Source organism: Talpa europaea (assembly GCF_964194135.1).
Source record: "Talpa europaea genome assembly, chromosome: 3".
NCBI lineage: Eukaryota > Metazoa > Chordata > Mammalia > Eulipotyphla > Talpidae > Talpa > Talpa europaea.
In genome coordinates this window covers 92,032,621-92,048,233 of record NC_140069.1, presented here as the reverse complement: position 1 = coordinate 92,048,233, position 15,613 = coordinate 92,032,621, and the positions used below count along the sequence as shown (strand labels likewise).

Sequence of the window (15,613 nt, the reverse complement as noted above, 5' to 3'; positions counted from 1 at the left end):
TTCAAATTCATTCAGCAGTTTGAACAAGGACAGAGGGAGAAATATAAACTTAACCACACATTAAAATATTTCGGACAAGAATAATTTGAAAAATGATGATCAATTTTCAAATATGGTAAATGCAGTAATAATTTGAAAGTAATTGTAATAAGCGTATTTTTTTTTGGTTGAGATACTAATGTTTTTCATTTATTTGGGAATTGAAACTGAACAAAATTATAGTTTTCCAATACTGTAATGACTATAAGAGGACCCAAAAAATGTACCAGTAAATTATTCCAAATGAATCCTTAGTGTACCTCAGTCATTTCTTTTCTTATAGCTGAAGGGATTAATATTACTATTTTGAGGGAATACACAAGGCTTCCGTAGGGCCGACTTGACTTGTATTAGCCTGTGTTAGCTTCTCAATGTTTTCATTATAGCATGCAGGTTTGTAACTCAGAAAAAAATTTTTTAAAGATTTATTTATTTATGCATAGAAAAACTGGGGTGTAGGCCAGAGGTACCAGTGCAGGGGTGGTGTGTGAAGGATTGATCACCAGAGACAGAGTGAGACAGAGTGTAGAACACAACAGGTCGATCTACTGAAATACACACGTTAAGAGGAACAGGCGGGAGAGAGTGGAGAGCTATGCTATGGCATATGTGGGTTAGCTTCTTGTCCATGGTGGGATTGGTCAGGGTGATAGTGCTGAAACTTAACCCTTAGGCCACCAACAAAGACCTGTAATTTAGAAATTTTAAAAAATTCAACTTTTTACCCTTGAAACTGTAACAACTTAATATATTTTCCTGTGACATATGGACATACATCCATATGTCCTCTCATTTTTCCCTCACTACAACTCCATGAGATAAGAATGAAAGATATCATCACCAGCTTACAAATGGGAAAAAAAAAAAATTGGAGCTCATATAAACTAAACTGTTTACCCAAGGTTAAATCCCAAACAAGCTGTAGAGCTGGCACTCAAATTTAAGTTTCCTTCCTGAATTCAGTGCATTTTCTCCTCATACATTATATATGGAAATTTTTTTTAAAAAGATATATTTTACTTTTATTTATGCATACAAGAACTGGGGTCTAGGCCAGAGGTTTAGAGGATGAGAGGATTCACCAGAAACAGAGTGGGGAGCAGAACAGGCTGAAATACACTGCTGAAGGGAGCAGGGGGCAGGATAGGAGAGGTCTGCTGCACCATGCACAGTAGCTCCCTGACTGGGATCAAACTCATACCGCAGTGGCTGGTAATAAATAGCTTGACAGCGCTGAGACTTCAACCACTAAGCCATCGGGGAGGTCTTATATAGAAATTTTTTAAACCCGATAATTATGGTATGTCTTACTTCATTTTCCTAACTTTAAGGCTACCCAAATTTCTGAGACATTAAAATGTAAAAAAATGTGTGTCTTAGAATAGCTGAAAATCAGTGACGCTACATTGGGGATTTTCCTAAAGCAACCAAAGGCATAGAGAAAGACAACAAAAGAAAAAAGTCAATAGAAATGAGCTTGAAAAATTTTTAGAATAATATGGAAAAAGAAAGTCCAGCCTTCTGAAATTACCCTTCTCATTTTAAGACCACAAGTTATTTTCTGTTACAATCTTAGTTAAAACTATTTATATGGGTATATATGCAAATACATATAAATCAACAGTGCAACTCTTAAAAATTTTCTTCTCTGCTTAAGAAGCGCAAGGAGATATATTATAAACCTTCAAAGTGTTACATATTTTAGTATAACATTTATTTCATAATTCCCAAATTCGGCACAAATCACCTTTTTAAAAGGTGTTTTTTGGGCCTCCCTGGTGACGCAAGGGGTTAAGTCACAGCACTATGAAGCTGTTGGCAGTATGTTTGATCCCAGACCAGGGTGGTAGTGAGACAGCAGACCTCTCATGTCTCGCCAGCTGTTTCCCTCAGCAGTGTATTTCAGTAGATCTGCCTGTTCTGTGCCCCACTCTGTCTGGAATCCTCTCACCATGTCCCCACTCTCCGCACCTCTGGCCTGTACCCCAGTTCTTTCATAAATAAATCAATCTTAAAAAAAGGTGTTTTTCACTATATGTCAAAACATTTTCATCAAAATTATTCTTAAATAAGGTACTAAAACCATTTTCCCAAAGCAAATACCATTTATATATCAAACAGTATCAAAAAGACTCACACTATTATTACATTTCTCCAATTTGATCATACCTTCTTCATTCCTCCCAACTTCTCAAAACCACTAAGATTTCCCCTGTTACTATATTTTATGGCATCTAAGCTTAGTCCTTCCCTCATACTATATTTTACTTTCCTATTCCATGAATCCCAACTAGATCCTCTCTTCAGAGCAGGCATTTGTTTTATATGCCTTTATTATTTCTCACAGTTCTATGTAGAATGCACATGATAGGCATGTTTATTGACTGAAGAAAGCTCTTGAGATCATACATAGAAAATACAGTAAATAAAAACAGACTTCAAAGACATATTGTTGGGCCTCCCTGGTGGCCCAAGGGGATAAGTCCCAGCACTATGAAGCTATCCGCAGCCACTTCAGCATGAGTTCCATCCCCAACCAGGGAAGTGACCCACATGGCACAGCATACCTCTCCTGTCTTGCCTGCTACTACCCTCAGCAGCATATTTCAGTAAATCCTCCTATTATGCTCCCTACTGTCTCTGGTGAATCCTCTCACCCCCCACCCCTGCACCTATGGCTTGTACCCCAGTTCTTATATGCATAAATAAATAAATCTTTTTTTTTAAAAAAAAGACATATTGTATATAAAACTCAGTTTGGTTCACTACTATATTCCCAGATTGAGGACAGTGCCTTGCACATAGTAGGTACTCAGTAAAAATTTATTGAGTGAAGAAACTTTCAATTTCTTTAAATACAGGAAGCTCTATAACAAGTCACACTTTTTTACAGCACCATGAAGGTGCATGAAGAGACTATATCTTCTTCCTTTTCCTTGTGTACCGATAAACCGTTTATATTCATTCTGCTAACTTAAAGTTCAATATAAGGGATGCTATTAAATAAAATGTACAATAAACAAAACAAAACTCAACTGCACCTTTGTCAGTGATCAAAGGTCCATGACAATTTTCAGGGATATTCCTTCCAACCTACTTCAGCAACCTGCATCCTGGACTCATCATGAATTTCGCTTTAATCGCAGGCTTATTAGCAGATCACTTCACAGGTGGACAATTCAGCTGGCAGAGTCCTAAGTTCCTCAAGAAAATACTTCAACACAACAGTGAAAGACATGACCTTTACCCTTGCCACTCCCATTTGCAATCCACGTTTTACTAACACTTTTAGAAATGACCTCCAACCCAATCCAGCAACTTTGAATATACCTTAGAGGCAGCAGACAGTGATTAGGTGGGACTGGAACCTACAAAGAAATGTTTCCCAAGTCCTCATCCTCAATCTCACTACTAATCACCTCCCATTACTCATCTTAAAATGTTGAGAGGAACAAGGTACAGACTCTAAGTAACAGCAGTGACAAATTTTCAGTATCTACTGAAGGCCTGGCTTGATGCTTACCTTTCATTCACCTCTAATTAAAACTGCTGGATTTATTTAAGCTTGCTCACAATATATAATAGACACTAGTTTAAGAAATATCCTTTAGTATTTAAAAGGGCTAATCTTTTTAACAGTCTTATGACTTTCCAATTCAGTTTTACTGTATAGATATTAAGGTTAATAGAATATGCTTTGAAGGCTAATAATTTAGAATAGAATTAACAGTATGTTTCTATAAAATCACCTTTCTCCTTGTTTTGCTGATGAACAGTAAATACAACTAGAAATTCTAAATTTTGAAGCAATGAAACTAGATTTAAAAATAACTTACCTTTCAAAAGTATATAGTACACTAATGTAAATAAGCCCCTCAGTCAAGTATAGTATACAAAACAGACATTCTATTCTGTGTAAGCAGACACTATAAGGTTATCACTTAACCTGTGAACAGGTGACTAAATCATTAGGGTAAAGGGGAGGGCAGAAATCAGGATACAAAAAGAGGAAAGTGACATAAGCAGGGCATTCACGTAATAAAAGAAAAATACTTGGAGAAATGGTCAGCGTTTACTTAATAAATAATCAGTATTGATAAGCATGCTCTGGGTAAGACAATGGTGGATTTTAATCTGAAACTTGACAATGGATCTCCAATTACAAAAAGCTTTAGTACTAGCTATTCTAGAATTTTTTCCCCACGTCGATTAAAATTCCTACTAACTAGTCAGGGCAGCACACCTTATTAGCCTTGCTTTAAATCTTTGCAATCATGCTCACATACAAAGGAACAGCAGTGGTAAAATGACCCAGTCTTTCTCTCCTATTGGTGAACACTGGCAGCTTCTCCATTCCAAGGTAACCTAATGTAACCAATGTAACCTAAGCTTTTACAGATGGCCAAGCTCTCTACTAATGCAGGGTTTGTTTTCAGGGTGGGTGCTAGAAAACACCAGGTGTATTTATAGAAGAGAGCAAGACTAGGATGGAGGGATGATGAAAGAAGAGGAAGTTTCTTCCATCTGGTAGAGAAGCCTGTGGAAAGATCTGGCTTCCACAGCCTGGTTTCCACTCCTAACTCGCCAACTGCGAGCTATGTAAACTTATTAAAAACCCTTTTCGACCTGTTTTCCTATGTATAAAAATGTTGACAATGCTCCTGGCTTGGGATGGCTGTCAGACGAATGAAAATCATGTATGTAAAACGGGGGACGCGGTAAGCAATCAATACACAGCAACCTGCAGTCCCACCCTCTGGTTCACCCAGAACTACACTTCAAAAATCACAAAGATAGACTGCAGTGTTAAAATTAAAAGGCCCAAGCTAGATGGGAGAGAAAGACAAGACTTGGGTGGAGGCTTGCTTATTTACCGGAGTTGGGATATTGATAAGGGCGGGGTTGGGGGAAGAATGTAGGGGGTGGAGTAAGGGGGGGGGTGAGAGGGGGTGCACATGGAAAAAGCATCAAGTATAAGCAACACTGACCAAAAAACAAAAGACATCCTTTATGTAAGCGGGAAACAAACTTCGGAAGCTGCGTATATCCTGTGAACCTACTCGGTGGCCTCAATTAAAGGGACAAGAGTACGCAGCGCCAAATGGGACAAACCTAGTCCACAGGCCACCTTGTCAATTTCAGGTCACGTTATTTTACGAAACTGTCCTCAAACCTGGGGCCGTTGGGCTTCTCAACCCGCCCCATATGTGCTCAGAAGCCAGGAGCGAAGAGCAGAAAGAACAGGCATGTTAAAGTGAGTAGGACTGGTACAATGACTGAAAAACAAGGCGGTGGGTGAGGGGGCGGGGTAGTGCAATGTGGCAGAGAGACGACCGGCGAGCCAGAAAGACGGCGCTTCACAATGCGGGCCAGGGGAGACTGCGACAAGCGCCGGCTCGGGGTGCCCAGCCGGGACTGCTGGCTAGGCCGGGGGCGCGAAAAGCGTGGGAAGAGAGGAAGGCGATCGGGGTGAAGTGAGCGTGCGGGCTACGCTGGCGAGCCCAGGGGCACCCGAGCAGGTGCAAACCCTCCCGGCGGGGAGAAAGGGGCTTGGGATACTCACGGTGTACAGAAGGTTGAGCGCGCACAGGCAGTTCTTGGAACACGCGAAGCCTCCGCAAACCATTTTGGAGCCTGTGGTTCCCGGCAACGGCAGGTAAATTCGGCTCCAGCCGAGCCTCCGGGACAGCCTCTTTGTCCTGGCCTTGGGGCCTGGCCGAGGCGAGGCAGCCGCGCGCAAAGGGGTGGACGCCCGGGGGCTGGGGCTGCAGTGCGCGGCGCGCCCGCGGCTACTCGGACCCGCTTTCCAGAACCTGCGGCCGCCGCAGCGGGAGCCCGAGCGAGAGCCCCGCCCAGTCTCCCCCGCCTCGCCTCGAGCGCTGATTGGTCGCAGGCGGGGAACAAAGGTAGAAATATGCAAATAAATGCGCTCCGCCTGCCGGGATCCGGGAGAGGCGGGGCGGAGCGGACCTGGGGCGAGGGGGAGGGGGCCGAGGCCCGGGGGGAGGGACCCGAGGCCCGAGCCGGTGACGGCCGCCTCGCCGCGGTTTCCAGGGGAGCAGGTGAGGAGCCCAGGGCGGGGCCGGCAGAGGTCCGCGCAGGCGAGAAAATATGACAGCACCCCTGTTCTGGGCCCCGGCGGATGACGTGGCACCATTTTGAACGCGATTTTAAAATTGAACACCTGGCTTCTTTGAAAGGAGAAAGCAAGCGATAGATGAGTGAATGTTAAGGATTTAAAAGAGGGCTTGCGGTGGAAGGAAATGTAGGAAGGAAATTGGTGGGATAATAAATGGAGAATAAAATCTCTGCTTCTGTCAGAAAATAGGTAAAGGACGTGGCCTGGAATTGTGACTCTTGTCCAGACAGATTAGCCTACATGGATTTGCAGAATACTAATGAACTTTAGGAATACATGTGTGCAAAAGAAAATCAAGAGCTTATTTTTGTCTTCCAATTCGAAATTCTGAACGCTTCTCTTCACAAATGTGAAAAGCTGTGAAAATTTTTAAATGACAGTCTTCACCACAGTTAATTCACTATCGCTTTACTGTTTACTGTAGGAATGAATCTTGTACCCTTTCCTATTAAGTAGGATATTTACAGAATGTCAAGCACTTTTTGCACAGTGCCTGGCACAATAAGGGCTCGATAAATGTTAGCTAGTCTTAGAAGGTTAACAGTGTTTGAATACCTATTGTGTTCCAGGCACAAACCTTAGTCAGTCAGTTTGGTTATGTCATCATACTTGCTATCAGAAAAGGTCTTGATAGGGCCTCCCTGGTGACACAGGGGTTAAAGTCTCAGCGCTATCAAGTTATTGCCAGTCACTGTGGCATGAGTTCTACCCAGGCCAGGGAGCTAATCTACATGGCACAGCAGACCTCTCCTGACTTGCACTCTGCTCCCCTCAGCAGTGTATTTCAGTCAGTCTGCCTGTTCTGTTCCCCACTCTGCCTATGGTAAATCCTCTCACCCCCCGCATCTCTGGCCTGTACCCCAGTTCTTATATGAATAAATAAATAAATCTTTTTTTTAAAAAAAGAGTTGATTTAAAAAAAGAAAAGCCCTGATAAATTCTCAGATATGTATGTAGAACCTAATGATTCACACTGAGTAAATTATGTGATGGTAAATGCTAAATATGTTAAATGAAGCATTGCAGCTGATTGTAAGTAGTTTGTTTTCTTGGAAACCTCTGCTCTCGCTTTTAACCTTTCCTGATCTCCCCAAACCCCACTACACTAAGAAGACCCCATTAATTTTTTAGGTTTTATATTTCACATTAACCTTTTGTATAAACCCAGAAATTTTCAAAAAATCAGTCTGGAAAATGACCCTCAAAACCAAAACTATATTTTGGTGCTCAGCTTTTCCTTTCAAATGCCAGATACTTACTAAAGTATTAACAGAGCAATTTATTCTTCCTCTTCCCATTATGGGTGATGTCAACATTTCTACCACTTCAACAATAATTCACCATCTACAACAACTTCTCCTTTGCCTTGTTCATAATAATCTCTACTATCTCCCTTAGAGGGTGGATCTCTTTCTTAAAGAAACACCATCTATCAGTCTTGGATTCAGCCCAGCAAGAAGGAGGTGACTCATTCCAAATAGCATGATTTTGAGGAGTTTAACAAAGAGAATATTATCAAAAGTATGGACAACATTAAAGAAAATCAACAGGGATGGTTAACCAGCTCAGAGCTAGGTAGTTATGATTTCCCTTAAGTCTGACAAGTAATTAAATGGAACAGTTACAGAGCCAAGCAAGAGCTAAGTTGTAGACGGGTTGTTTGATAGGAGTTGTGACTTTTAATAGCAAAAATGAAAGAGACTACAGACTGGGAAGGAAAACAAATTAACATAGTACAATTTCTTCCTAGCATTTGGATATAGACGTTTTCAAAAGAACTTTTAGTCCCACCCTAATAAGAATGAACTAAATAAACTACAAAATCAGTTTTTTTAAAAAAACTTATCTTAGAACTGAAGGCTCAAAGATATTCTAAATAACCTAAAATTTGAAAGTAACAACTCGTTCTTAGGAAGAAAAAGCTTACAGTTAAATTTCATCTCTCATGAATTGACTGTAGAAGAAATATTGCCAGAGCTAAACGTTTGGTTTTTTTTTTTTTTTTTAAGATTTATTTATTTGGGGCCTCCCTGTTGGCACAGGGGTTAAAGACAGCGCTATCAAGCTGTTGCCAGCCACTGCAGCATGAGTTCAATCCCCAGCCAGGGAGCAAGCCACATGGCACAGCAGACCTCTCCTGTCTCGCCTGTTGCTCCCCTCAACAGTGTGTTTCAGTGGTTAGCTCCCTGACCGGGGGTGGAACTCGTGCTACAGTGGCTATGAATAGCTCCACAATGCTGCAGCTCAACCCCTTGCACCACCAGGGAGGCCCCACAGCTGACCATTTAACCAACTTTTAATGCCCCTATGTAGTGTGACACATAATCACAGAATGAGTCTACAACTATTGCCACTTTAAACCCATGAGCTTTCACCTTAATACAAGAGTTATAATCCCCAAAGGCTGTGGTCATGCAAGTGTGTTCCTTCCCTGTAGCACAAGACTGGATAAAAGTTAAGGACAGGACAAGATAGATGAGAAAATTCCCTACCAAACAGTCTGGGTCTTAGCCCAAGGTAATGACTACCAAAGGTTGAGTAAAGGAAGAGAAAAATACCTTGTGGTATACTTCAGGAACCTGCAAGGCTGGAATGGAAGAGCAGTGTAGGGAGAAATCTTACACAGACAGCACAGAAAGCCAAGGATATGACAAGAAAGCAAAGAATAACTCCCTGTACTCCTAGGTACAAAAAGGTAACAACCAGATGGTGAAACAGATGTCTCCTAAAATTCAGAAAGCTGGTGACTAAACCATAAACCACAAAGCGATGGCTATGTAAACCTCCTTCCTACAGAAGGAATGTCTTGATCAGGAATGGCATCAAAAGTATTTGAGGGTAGGGCCTCCCTGGTGACGCAAGAGGTTAGACACAGCACTGTAAAGCTGTCCGCAGCCTCTGCAGCATGAGTTCAATCCCCCAGCCAGCCAGGGAGCAACCCACATGGCACAGCAGACCTCTCCTGACTCACCTGCTACTCCCTTCAGCAGTATATTTCAGTCAGTCTGCCTGTTCTGCTCCCCGCTGTCTCTGGTAAATCCTCTTACCACCACCACTCCCAGCCCCTGTACCTCTGGCTGCACCCCAGCTCTTGTATGTATAATTAAATAAATCTTTAAAAAAACAAAAAATATCCTTCAGTGCCTTTAAAAAAAAAAGGGTTTGAGGGAATTGCTAATCCTGTAAGGAATTCTCACACCCTACCCCCAACCCCAACCCACCCCCAGCCCCCACCCTTTGGCCTATATCCCAGTTCTTGTATGCATAAATAAATTAAATTAATCTAAAAAAAAGAAAGAAAGAAAGAAAAGAAAAATGGGGCCTCCCTGATGGCTGAGAGGTTAAGTCTGAGGGCAAAAATAAAAAAAAAAAGTGAAAAATGGATCAGAGCATCTGAGATCTGTAAGACAAAATCAAGGTGTGTGGCAGGGGATGTAGGGGGAGGTATGTGTGACTGGAGTTTCAGAAGAAAAGAAAAGGGGGCAAACTAAGTAAGTCAGGAGTTTTCCAAAGTTGGTAAGATATAGCAATTCACAGATTACTATCCTGTGGGAAGGTGACTTAACAACATTCTGTATTGTTCAAAGAAACCCCAACCCTACACTGGCTAAGGGTGGGGGACATAGACACCATCTTTTAACTGGAGGGTTGTAAAGTCACATTGTAGAAGAGCAGCTAGGATAGGGAATATCATAATATAGCTTTGAAAAACAAAATCTGCCAGAGATAATGTCTTTTCCATATTATGCCTCCAATATAGACAGATTACCCCCTTTTTTTAATGAAAAAAAGAACAGGACACTGGACAGTATTGGAGACTAAGCTAAGAGAGTGTGCATTTTTGTTAAATGGAAGAGAAGGTTTTTTTATACAATATATTTGTCTTTGTCTACAAAATCAATAGAAAGGAAATGGAACTTTATTTTTTAAAAATTGGGACTCCTAAGTAAAATGTTTTTAAAGAGTTTTAAAACAGGAATAACAAAGACAAGCTGTATCTAATATTTGACATATTTCTTAGTTTCTGATTAATTTTTAATATAAGGTGAATTTATAATAATTTAGGTGATTGCTATACTTCTTTCTCCTCCTCCCTCTCCGGCATTTTTTTTTTAAAGATTTATTTATTGATTGATCGATTGGTTTATATATACATTCATGCAAGCACTGGGTACAGTCAGAAGCGTAGGAGGGTGAGAGAATTCACCAGAGCCAGAGTGGGGAGCAGAGCAGGCAGAAGGACCGAAGTACACTGCTGAGGGGAGCAGCGGGTGGCAGGAGAGGTCTGCGCGCCATGTGGGACCCTCCTCCAGTGGCCGGGGAGCAGCCGGGGATCGAACCGGCGCTGCAGAGGCTGACGGACAGCTTCGCAACCCAGCGCTCAACCTCTGCGCCACCGGGGAGGCCCTCCTCTCCGGCATTTTAAAGAATTTTTAAGCCAGAGCACATAGAATTCTTGTATATTAGCCCACTGCCACTGAAGGAGACACCAAAACTAGATTAGATATGGAAGAGATTTCCTGGAAGAAAGGATTGTGAGAGATGAAGAAGGAGCTATTGATGACTACAAGACCTAAAAGAATACAAGTCAGATCAGTGGAGAGAGGGACAGACAGGAAGAAAAGGAAGGAAGGCCTGAGACTGCAGAATGGTTTTAAGATCTGGCAAGACCAACAGGGAGTCTTTGAGGCTAAGTCAGATGCAGAGACATCCGGCCTACCCCATTGTAAGGAGCCTGTCTTGTGGGCTCAGCCACTTTTGGTAGTTGGCTGGAACATCAACACAAACACTATGAAGGATTTCAGAGTAAAATATTGGAGTTGACTTCAATTATGCTCCCCACAATAGATCTGAGAAGTGCATTATTCCTGAAAATAATTCTTATTGCATTTCTTCTTATCCTAAAAGCATTTCTGTAGTTAATTTCAAATCATCTTTAAATTTTTCAGGTCTCTTCACTTTAACAAGGAAGGGAATTCTCTAATTTCATTTCAGTAATCCATTTTGGGTTCTAACAACCTTATTTTAAAACGGCATAGCTTAGGTTAACATTATCTTAAATTAAAAAAAAAATTTAGTTTCAGGTCAACATTTCTCTTTTAATAATTCAACACCAGGACTTGATTGTGTTCAATAAATCCTAAGCAAAATTATTCTTTAGCTATTGGATAGCACTGTTAACTACAAAAGACTTTCTAACATCTCAGAAATACAAACAAGAAATTAGATAAACAAAATTGCTCATGCACAATTTATAGTCACGTAAAGTATCAGTAATAGAAAAAATTCAAAATTGCTTCCATGACAGCACACCTGGCTAAAGCTAAATCCCAGGGTATTATTTCCTTAGCCAATGAAATATTACTAAATAAGTGTACTGTCAGATTTTAAAATTACCGTTAATGGTTTTAACTAAAATTGATCCAGTTAAATTATTTCTCCTGACAAAGAGATTTTTCTTATTCCATTTTTTTTTTCTGTTCATTATTCTTCTGATAGTCTTCTGTCTTTTGGGAAAATAAAGGAAATAACTATGGAAACATTCCTTTGTAATTATTTGCAAGATTTTGGATTGAATGAAGCATGAGGAATTTCTTGGCCAAGAATGAGACAAAGTGGTTGATCGGGAGCTGTCACTCTCTCCTTCCAACTCTATCTCTTGCTCTATTTTTCCTGTGTTATCCTTTTTTGATATTTTGCCAAACTATAACAACTAAATTCAACACATTCATCCCTCCTGCAATAATATTCAGTCTCACTTTTGTCTCGCATGGTGTTACACTATTCATGCCAAAGGACTTCAAATCAAAATTCAATTTCAGAAAATGTTTTTCTTCCAATCACAAATTAAACTTGGAAGGTTTTTCTTGCTTTTACCAACCAGCTTCTTCCCTCACCCCCCTCATATGTCATGGCACACATATATATAACTATGTTGTCATATGATATAGCACGAAATCTTAATCCTGTTATTTTTCTTCTTCTTTCTCATTTTGTTATAGGACAGGGAGAGGGGTAGCCCAAGCCCCGCAAACCTGCCTATTCTAAATGGGTTCTGCCATCCGCCGCATCAACACAAAACACATGGGACTTTAATGGGAAGGAACTTTAATAAAACTAGCAAACAATACAGGTAAGGCAAAGAGTCTAGTTTCTAAATGAAGCACCCAAAGTTACCCGTCCCCTTGTGGGTAAAAGTCCATCCAAATGGGATTGGCCCAGAACAAGGCCCCAAAGCCTGCTACAAGTCTAAAGCATCTTCCAGTGGGGACCCACAGAAAAGGGTCACAAACAACTGGACAAGCCCGGAAGGAAAAGAGCAAAATCAACATCAAGATAAAAGCTGCCATTGTCACCTCCCCACAGGTCTCACCCACATCTGTGTCACCCAGTCCACGACCAAAAGACAAGCGCAGTTTCTTTACGTGTCTCTAGGCTCCATGCGCCTCCTCCAGGTCTCCTGGCTCCATCCTGCTTCCTTCCTCAGTCTCTTCTTCAGCTTCTCCTCTCTCTGCTCAGCTCCACCCTTCCTTGGGAGGGGCAGGGAACCTGGAACCTCCCCCTTTCCTGGGGACCACCCTGTTACAATTTTATTGGTGGCCAGCATATTGAATTTTAAGTTGAAAGTTATTTTTCCTTAGAAGCTTGATATCTTCTAAAGTCATTCTAAAGTCTTCTGAAGTCATTCTAATTTATGATATTTCATGTACAATTTGTATTTTTGGCTATTTTCTTTGGAAGCTTGTAGAATCTTCTTTTTGACCTTAGTGTCCTAAAAAATTGGAGGAGATTTTTAAGAGCAAGAATACAAAAGCACAAATGTGTGTGTGTGTGTGTGTGTGTGTGTATGTACATATATATGGTATAAAAGTAAATATTTATCTAAAATGAAAAATTTTTCACAACAAATCATGAAATTTTATGTAATGATAAATACTACAAGCCTAAAATATTCTGGAGGGATCACAGAGTTTTCATTAATTTACTGCCTTCATAGAACAATTCCCCACATTTTTGGGTTCTGATTCTTTGATCTCTTCTTAGTATGCCAACCATTTTGTAGTATCTTCCACCGAGAAAATAGAAAGGCAATGTAGTCTTCCTCCTAGCATAAAGGGAATGAAAAATCAGGTTTTGGGGGGTCCTTCCACTAGCATGGATGCCCTCGGCCAATGGGCATGCACACCTATAAATATGGACACCTGGTGGCAGCACGGCAGTGGGTGAGACCAGGAGAGGACACAAGACTAAAAACTCAACTCCAGAAAAAAATGCCAAAGAGAGGCCATAGAAAACGCAAAGATTCTGGGCCTCCCCTGGTGGCACAGCGGTTGAGCGCTGAGTTGCGAGGCTGCCCTGCAGCCTCTGCAGCGCCAGTTCGATGCCAGTTCGATGCCAGTTTGATCCCCGGCCACCGGCGAGGGTCCTACAAAAAAAAAAAAAAAAAAAAAAAAAAAAAACCGCAAAGATTCACTGGGGGCTGGGAGGCTTGGTTGGGGCCTCCCTGGTGGTGGAGGGGTTAAAGTGTCAGCGCTTTCAGGCTATAGCCAGCCATTGAGGCATGAATTCATCTCCTGCCTGTATTTCAGTAGATCTGACTGTGCTGTTCCCCACTCTGTCTCTGGTGAATCCTCTCACCTCCCCACCCTCACCCCTGCACCTCTTGCCTATACCCCAGTTCTTGCATGCATTAAGTAAATAAAAATAAATCTTTAAAAAAAAAAAGAATATTTTACATGCTAAGAGTTTTCGTATGCTCAGGCATTGACCCTGACTGTTTTTATGTAAATGCATGTTTTGTTCTGGCAAGGGCTGGGGGGCAGGAAAGGGGCAATAAATTTGGAGCAGTTGTGATCAGTGCACTGGTCTGCATGATTGACATAAAAACTCTAGACATCCAGGGTAAGATGGGCTCTCCTGGTTTGCATCTCTTTGCACTTGTCACATACCAGAATAAGTGTGTCCTGAAGTGACTGCTCTGGAAGGGAACATATGGAAAATCATATAATTAAATGTCTAGTAATACATTTAATTCTCATGCTATTTTCCTGACATACATAGTTTAAGATTTTGGAATTTACTAAAGGAACTCACAAATAAGAGTTTCAAATTATTTTTGAATTTTTTGTCAATCATTGAATAAATATCCAACTGCAAGAAATTATCTTTTTTTTAAAAAAAGGATTTATTTATTTATTTATTTATTTATTTATTTATTTATTTATTTATTTATACAGCACTGGGTACAGTCAGAAGTGCGGGAGGGTGAGAGAATTCACCAGAGCCAGAGTGGGGAGCAGAGCAGGCAGAGGGACCAAAGTACACTGCTGAGGGGAGCAGCGGGCGGCAGGAGAGGTCTGTGAGCCATGTGGGACACTCCTCAGGTGGCCGGGGAGCAGCCGGGGATCAAACCGCGCTGCAGAGGCTGCAGGCAGCTTCACAACCCAGCGCTCAACCACTGCGCCATGGGGGAGGCCCGCAAGAAATTATCTTAAGACAAAATGCAGTAACCTAGTTTATGTTGTTAAAATAAGGTTGATTATTGTATCATCTTTTTAGATAATCAAAGGAAATGGAACTGTTATGTTTATTCAGAGCTGCTTTTTGACAGCTCTGCAAATGTAAATACCATTTCTATTTGCATCCTTTGCATAAGGCAAATACCACTGATTTGGGAGTTATTAAATCTATATTTTAACCATGGGTTAACCTTCGAATAACTCTAATGTCAATTTACTTGTCCACAACCTATAATGACAATCTCTTTTTTGATATATCACAAAATCAGAGTGAGAAAGAAGAGATATAAATCATATATCTATGATTTATGGAAATGCTAAAGCTGTATATGAATGTAAAACATTATCACACATTCTCAACTAAGTGGCGACAAAACTACATTTTCAATTTAGCATTTTTTGGTGTCTAAAGGAATCTTGCATTGAAGTGGACACTTTAATAGTACCTACTTGAGTAGGTACTCAAGTATGAGATTCATACTTAAAAGCTTAACAATTTTACTCACAAAGGTAAGGTTTATTTATGTTGTTAACCTACCGACCCAGATTGAGGAGTAGGTAAAGAAAGATATGCTTTATATATTAATTTATAACACTAAAAGAGAATAAGATTAAACCATAAGGAGAAAATGTTTCCATAAGTCAGTAGCCAACCCCTCAACAATATATGACCATTGTTGTTAGCAAACAAATATTATAGCAGAAAGGTGTTAAATTTAAATTAAATTATGTTTGGGCCTCCCCGGTGGCGCAGCGGTTGAGCGCTGGGTTGCGAAACTGCCCGCGGCCTCTGCGGCGCCGGTTCGATCCCCGGCTGCTCCCCGGCCACCAGAGGAGGGTCCCACATGGCGTGCAGACCTCTCCTGCCGCCCGCTGCTCCCCTCAGCAGTGTACTTCGGTCCTTCTGCCTGCTCTG

At 41.1% G+C, this 15,613-nt stretch overlaps 1 protein-coding gene across 1 annotated transcript in view; it reads right to left on the bottom strand.

The window, feature by feature from the left end:
* The window catches only part of TSPAN13 (tetraspanin 13), a gene marked incomplete at its 3' end in the record, with an annotated part of 34,238 nt that extends 28,459 nt beyond the window's left edge, over window positions 1-5,779 (bottom strand). The window contains exon 1 of the mRNA XM_084229481.1: window positions 5,603-5,779. Coding sequence (XP_084085607.1) covers window positions 5,603-5,665 — 63 coding nt within the window. The 5' untranslated portion in view covers window positions 5,666-5,779. The remainder of the gene's footprint in view (window positions 1-5,602) is intronic.
* Window positions 5,780-15,613: the final 9,834 nt, after the last annotated feature.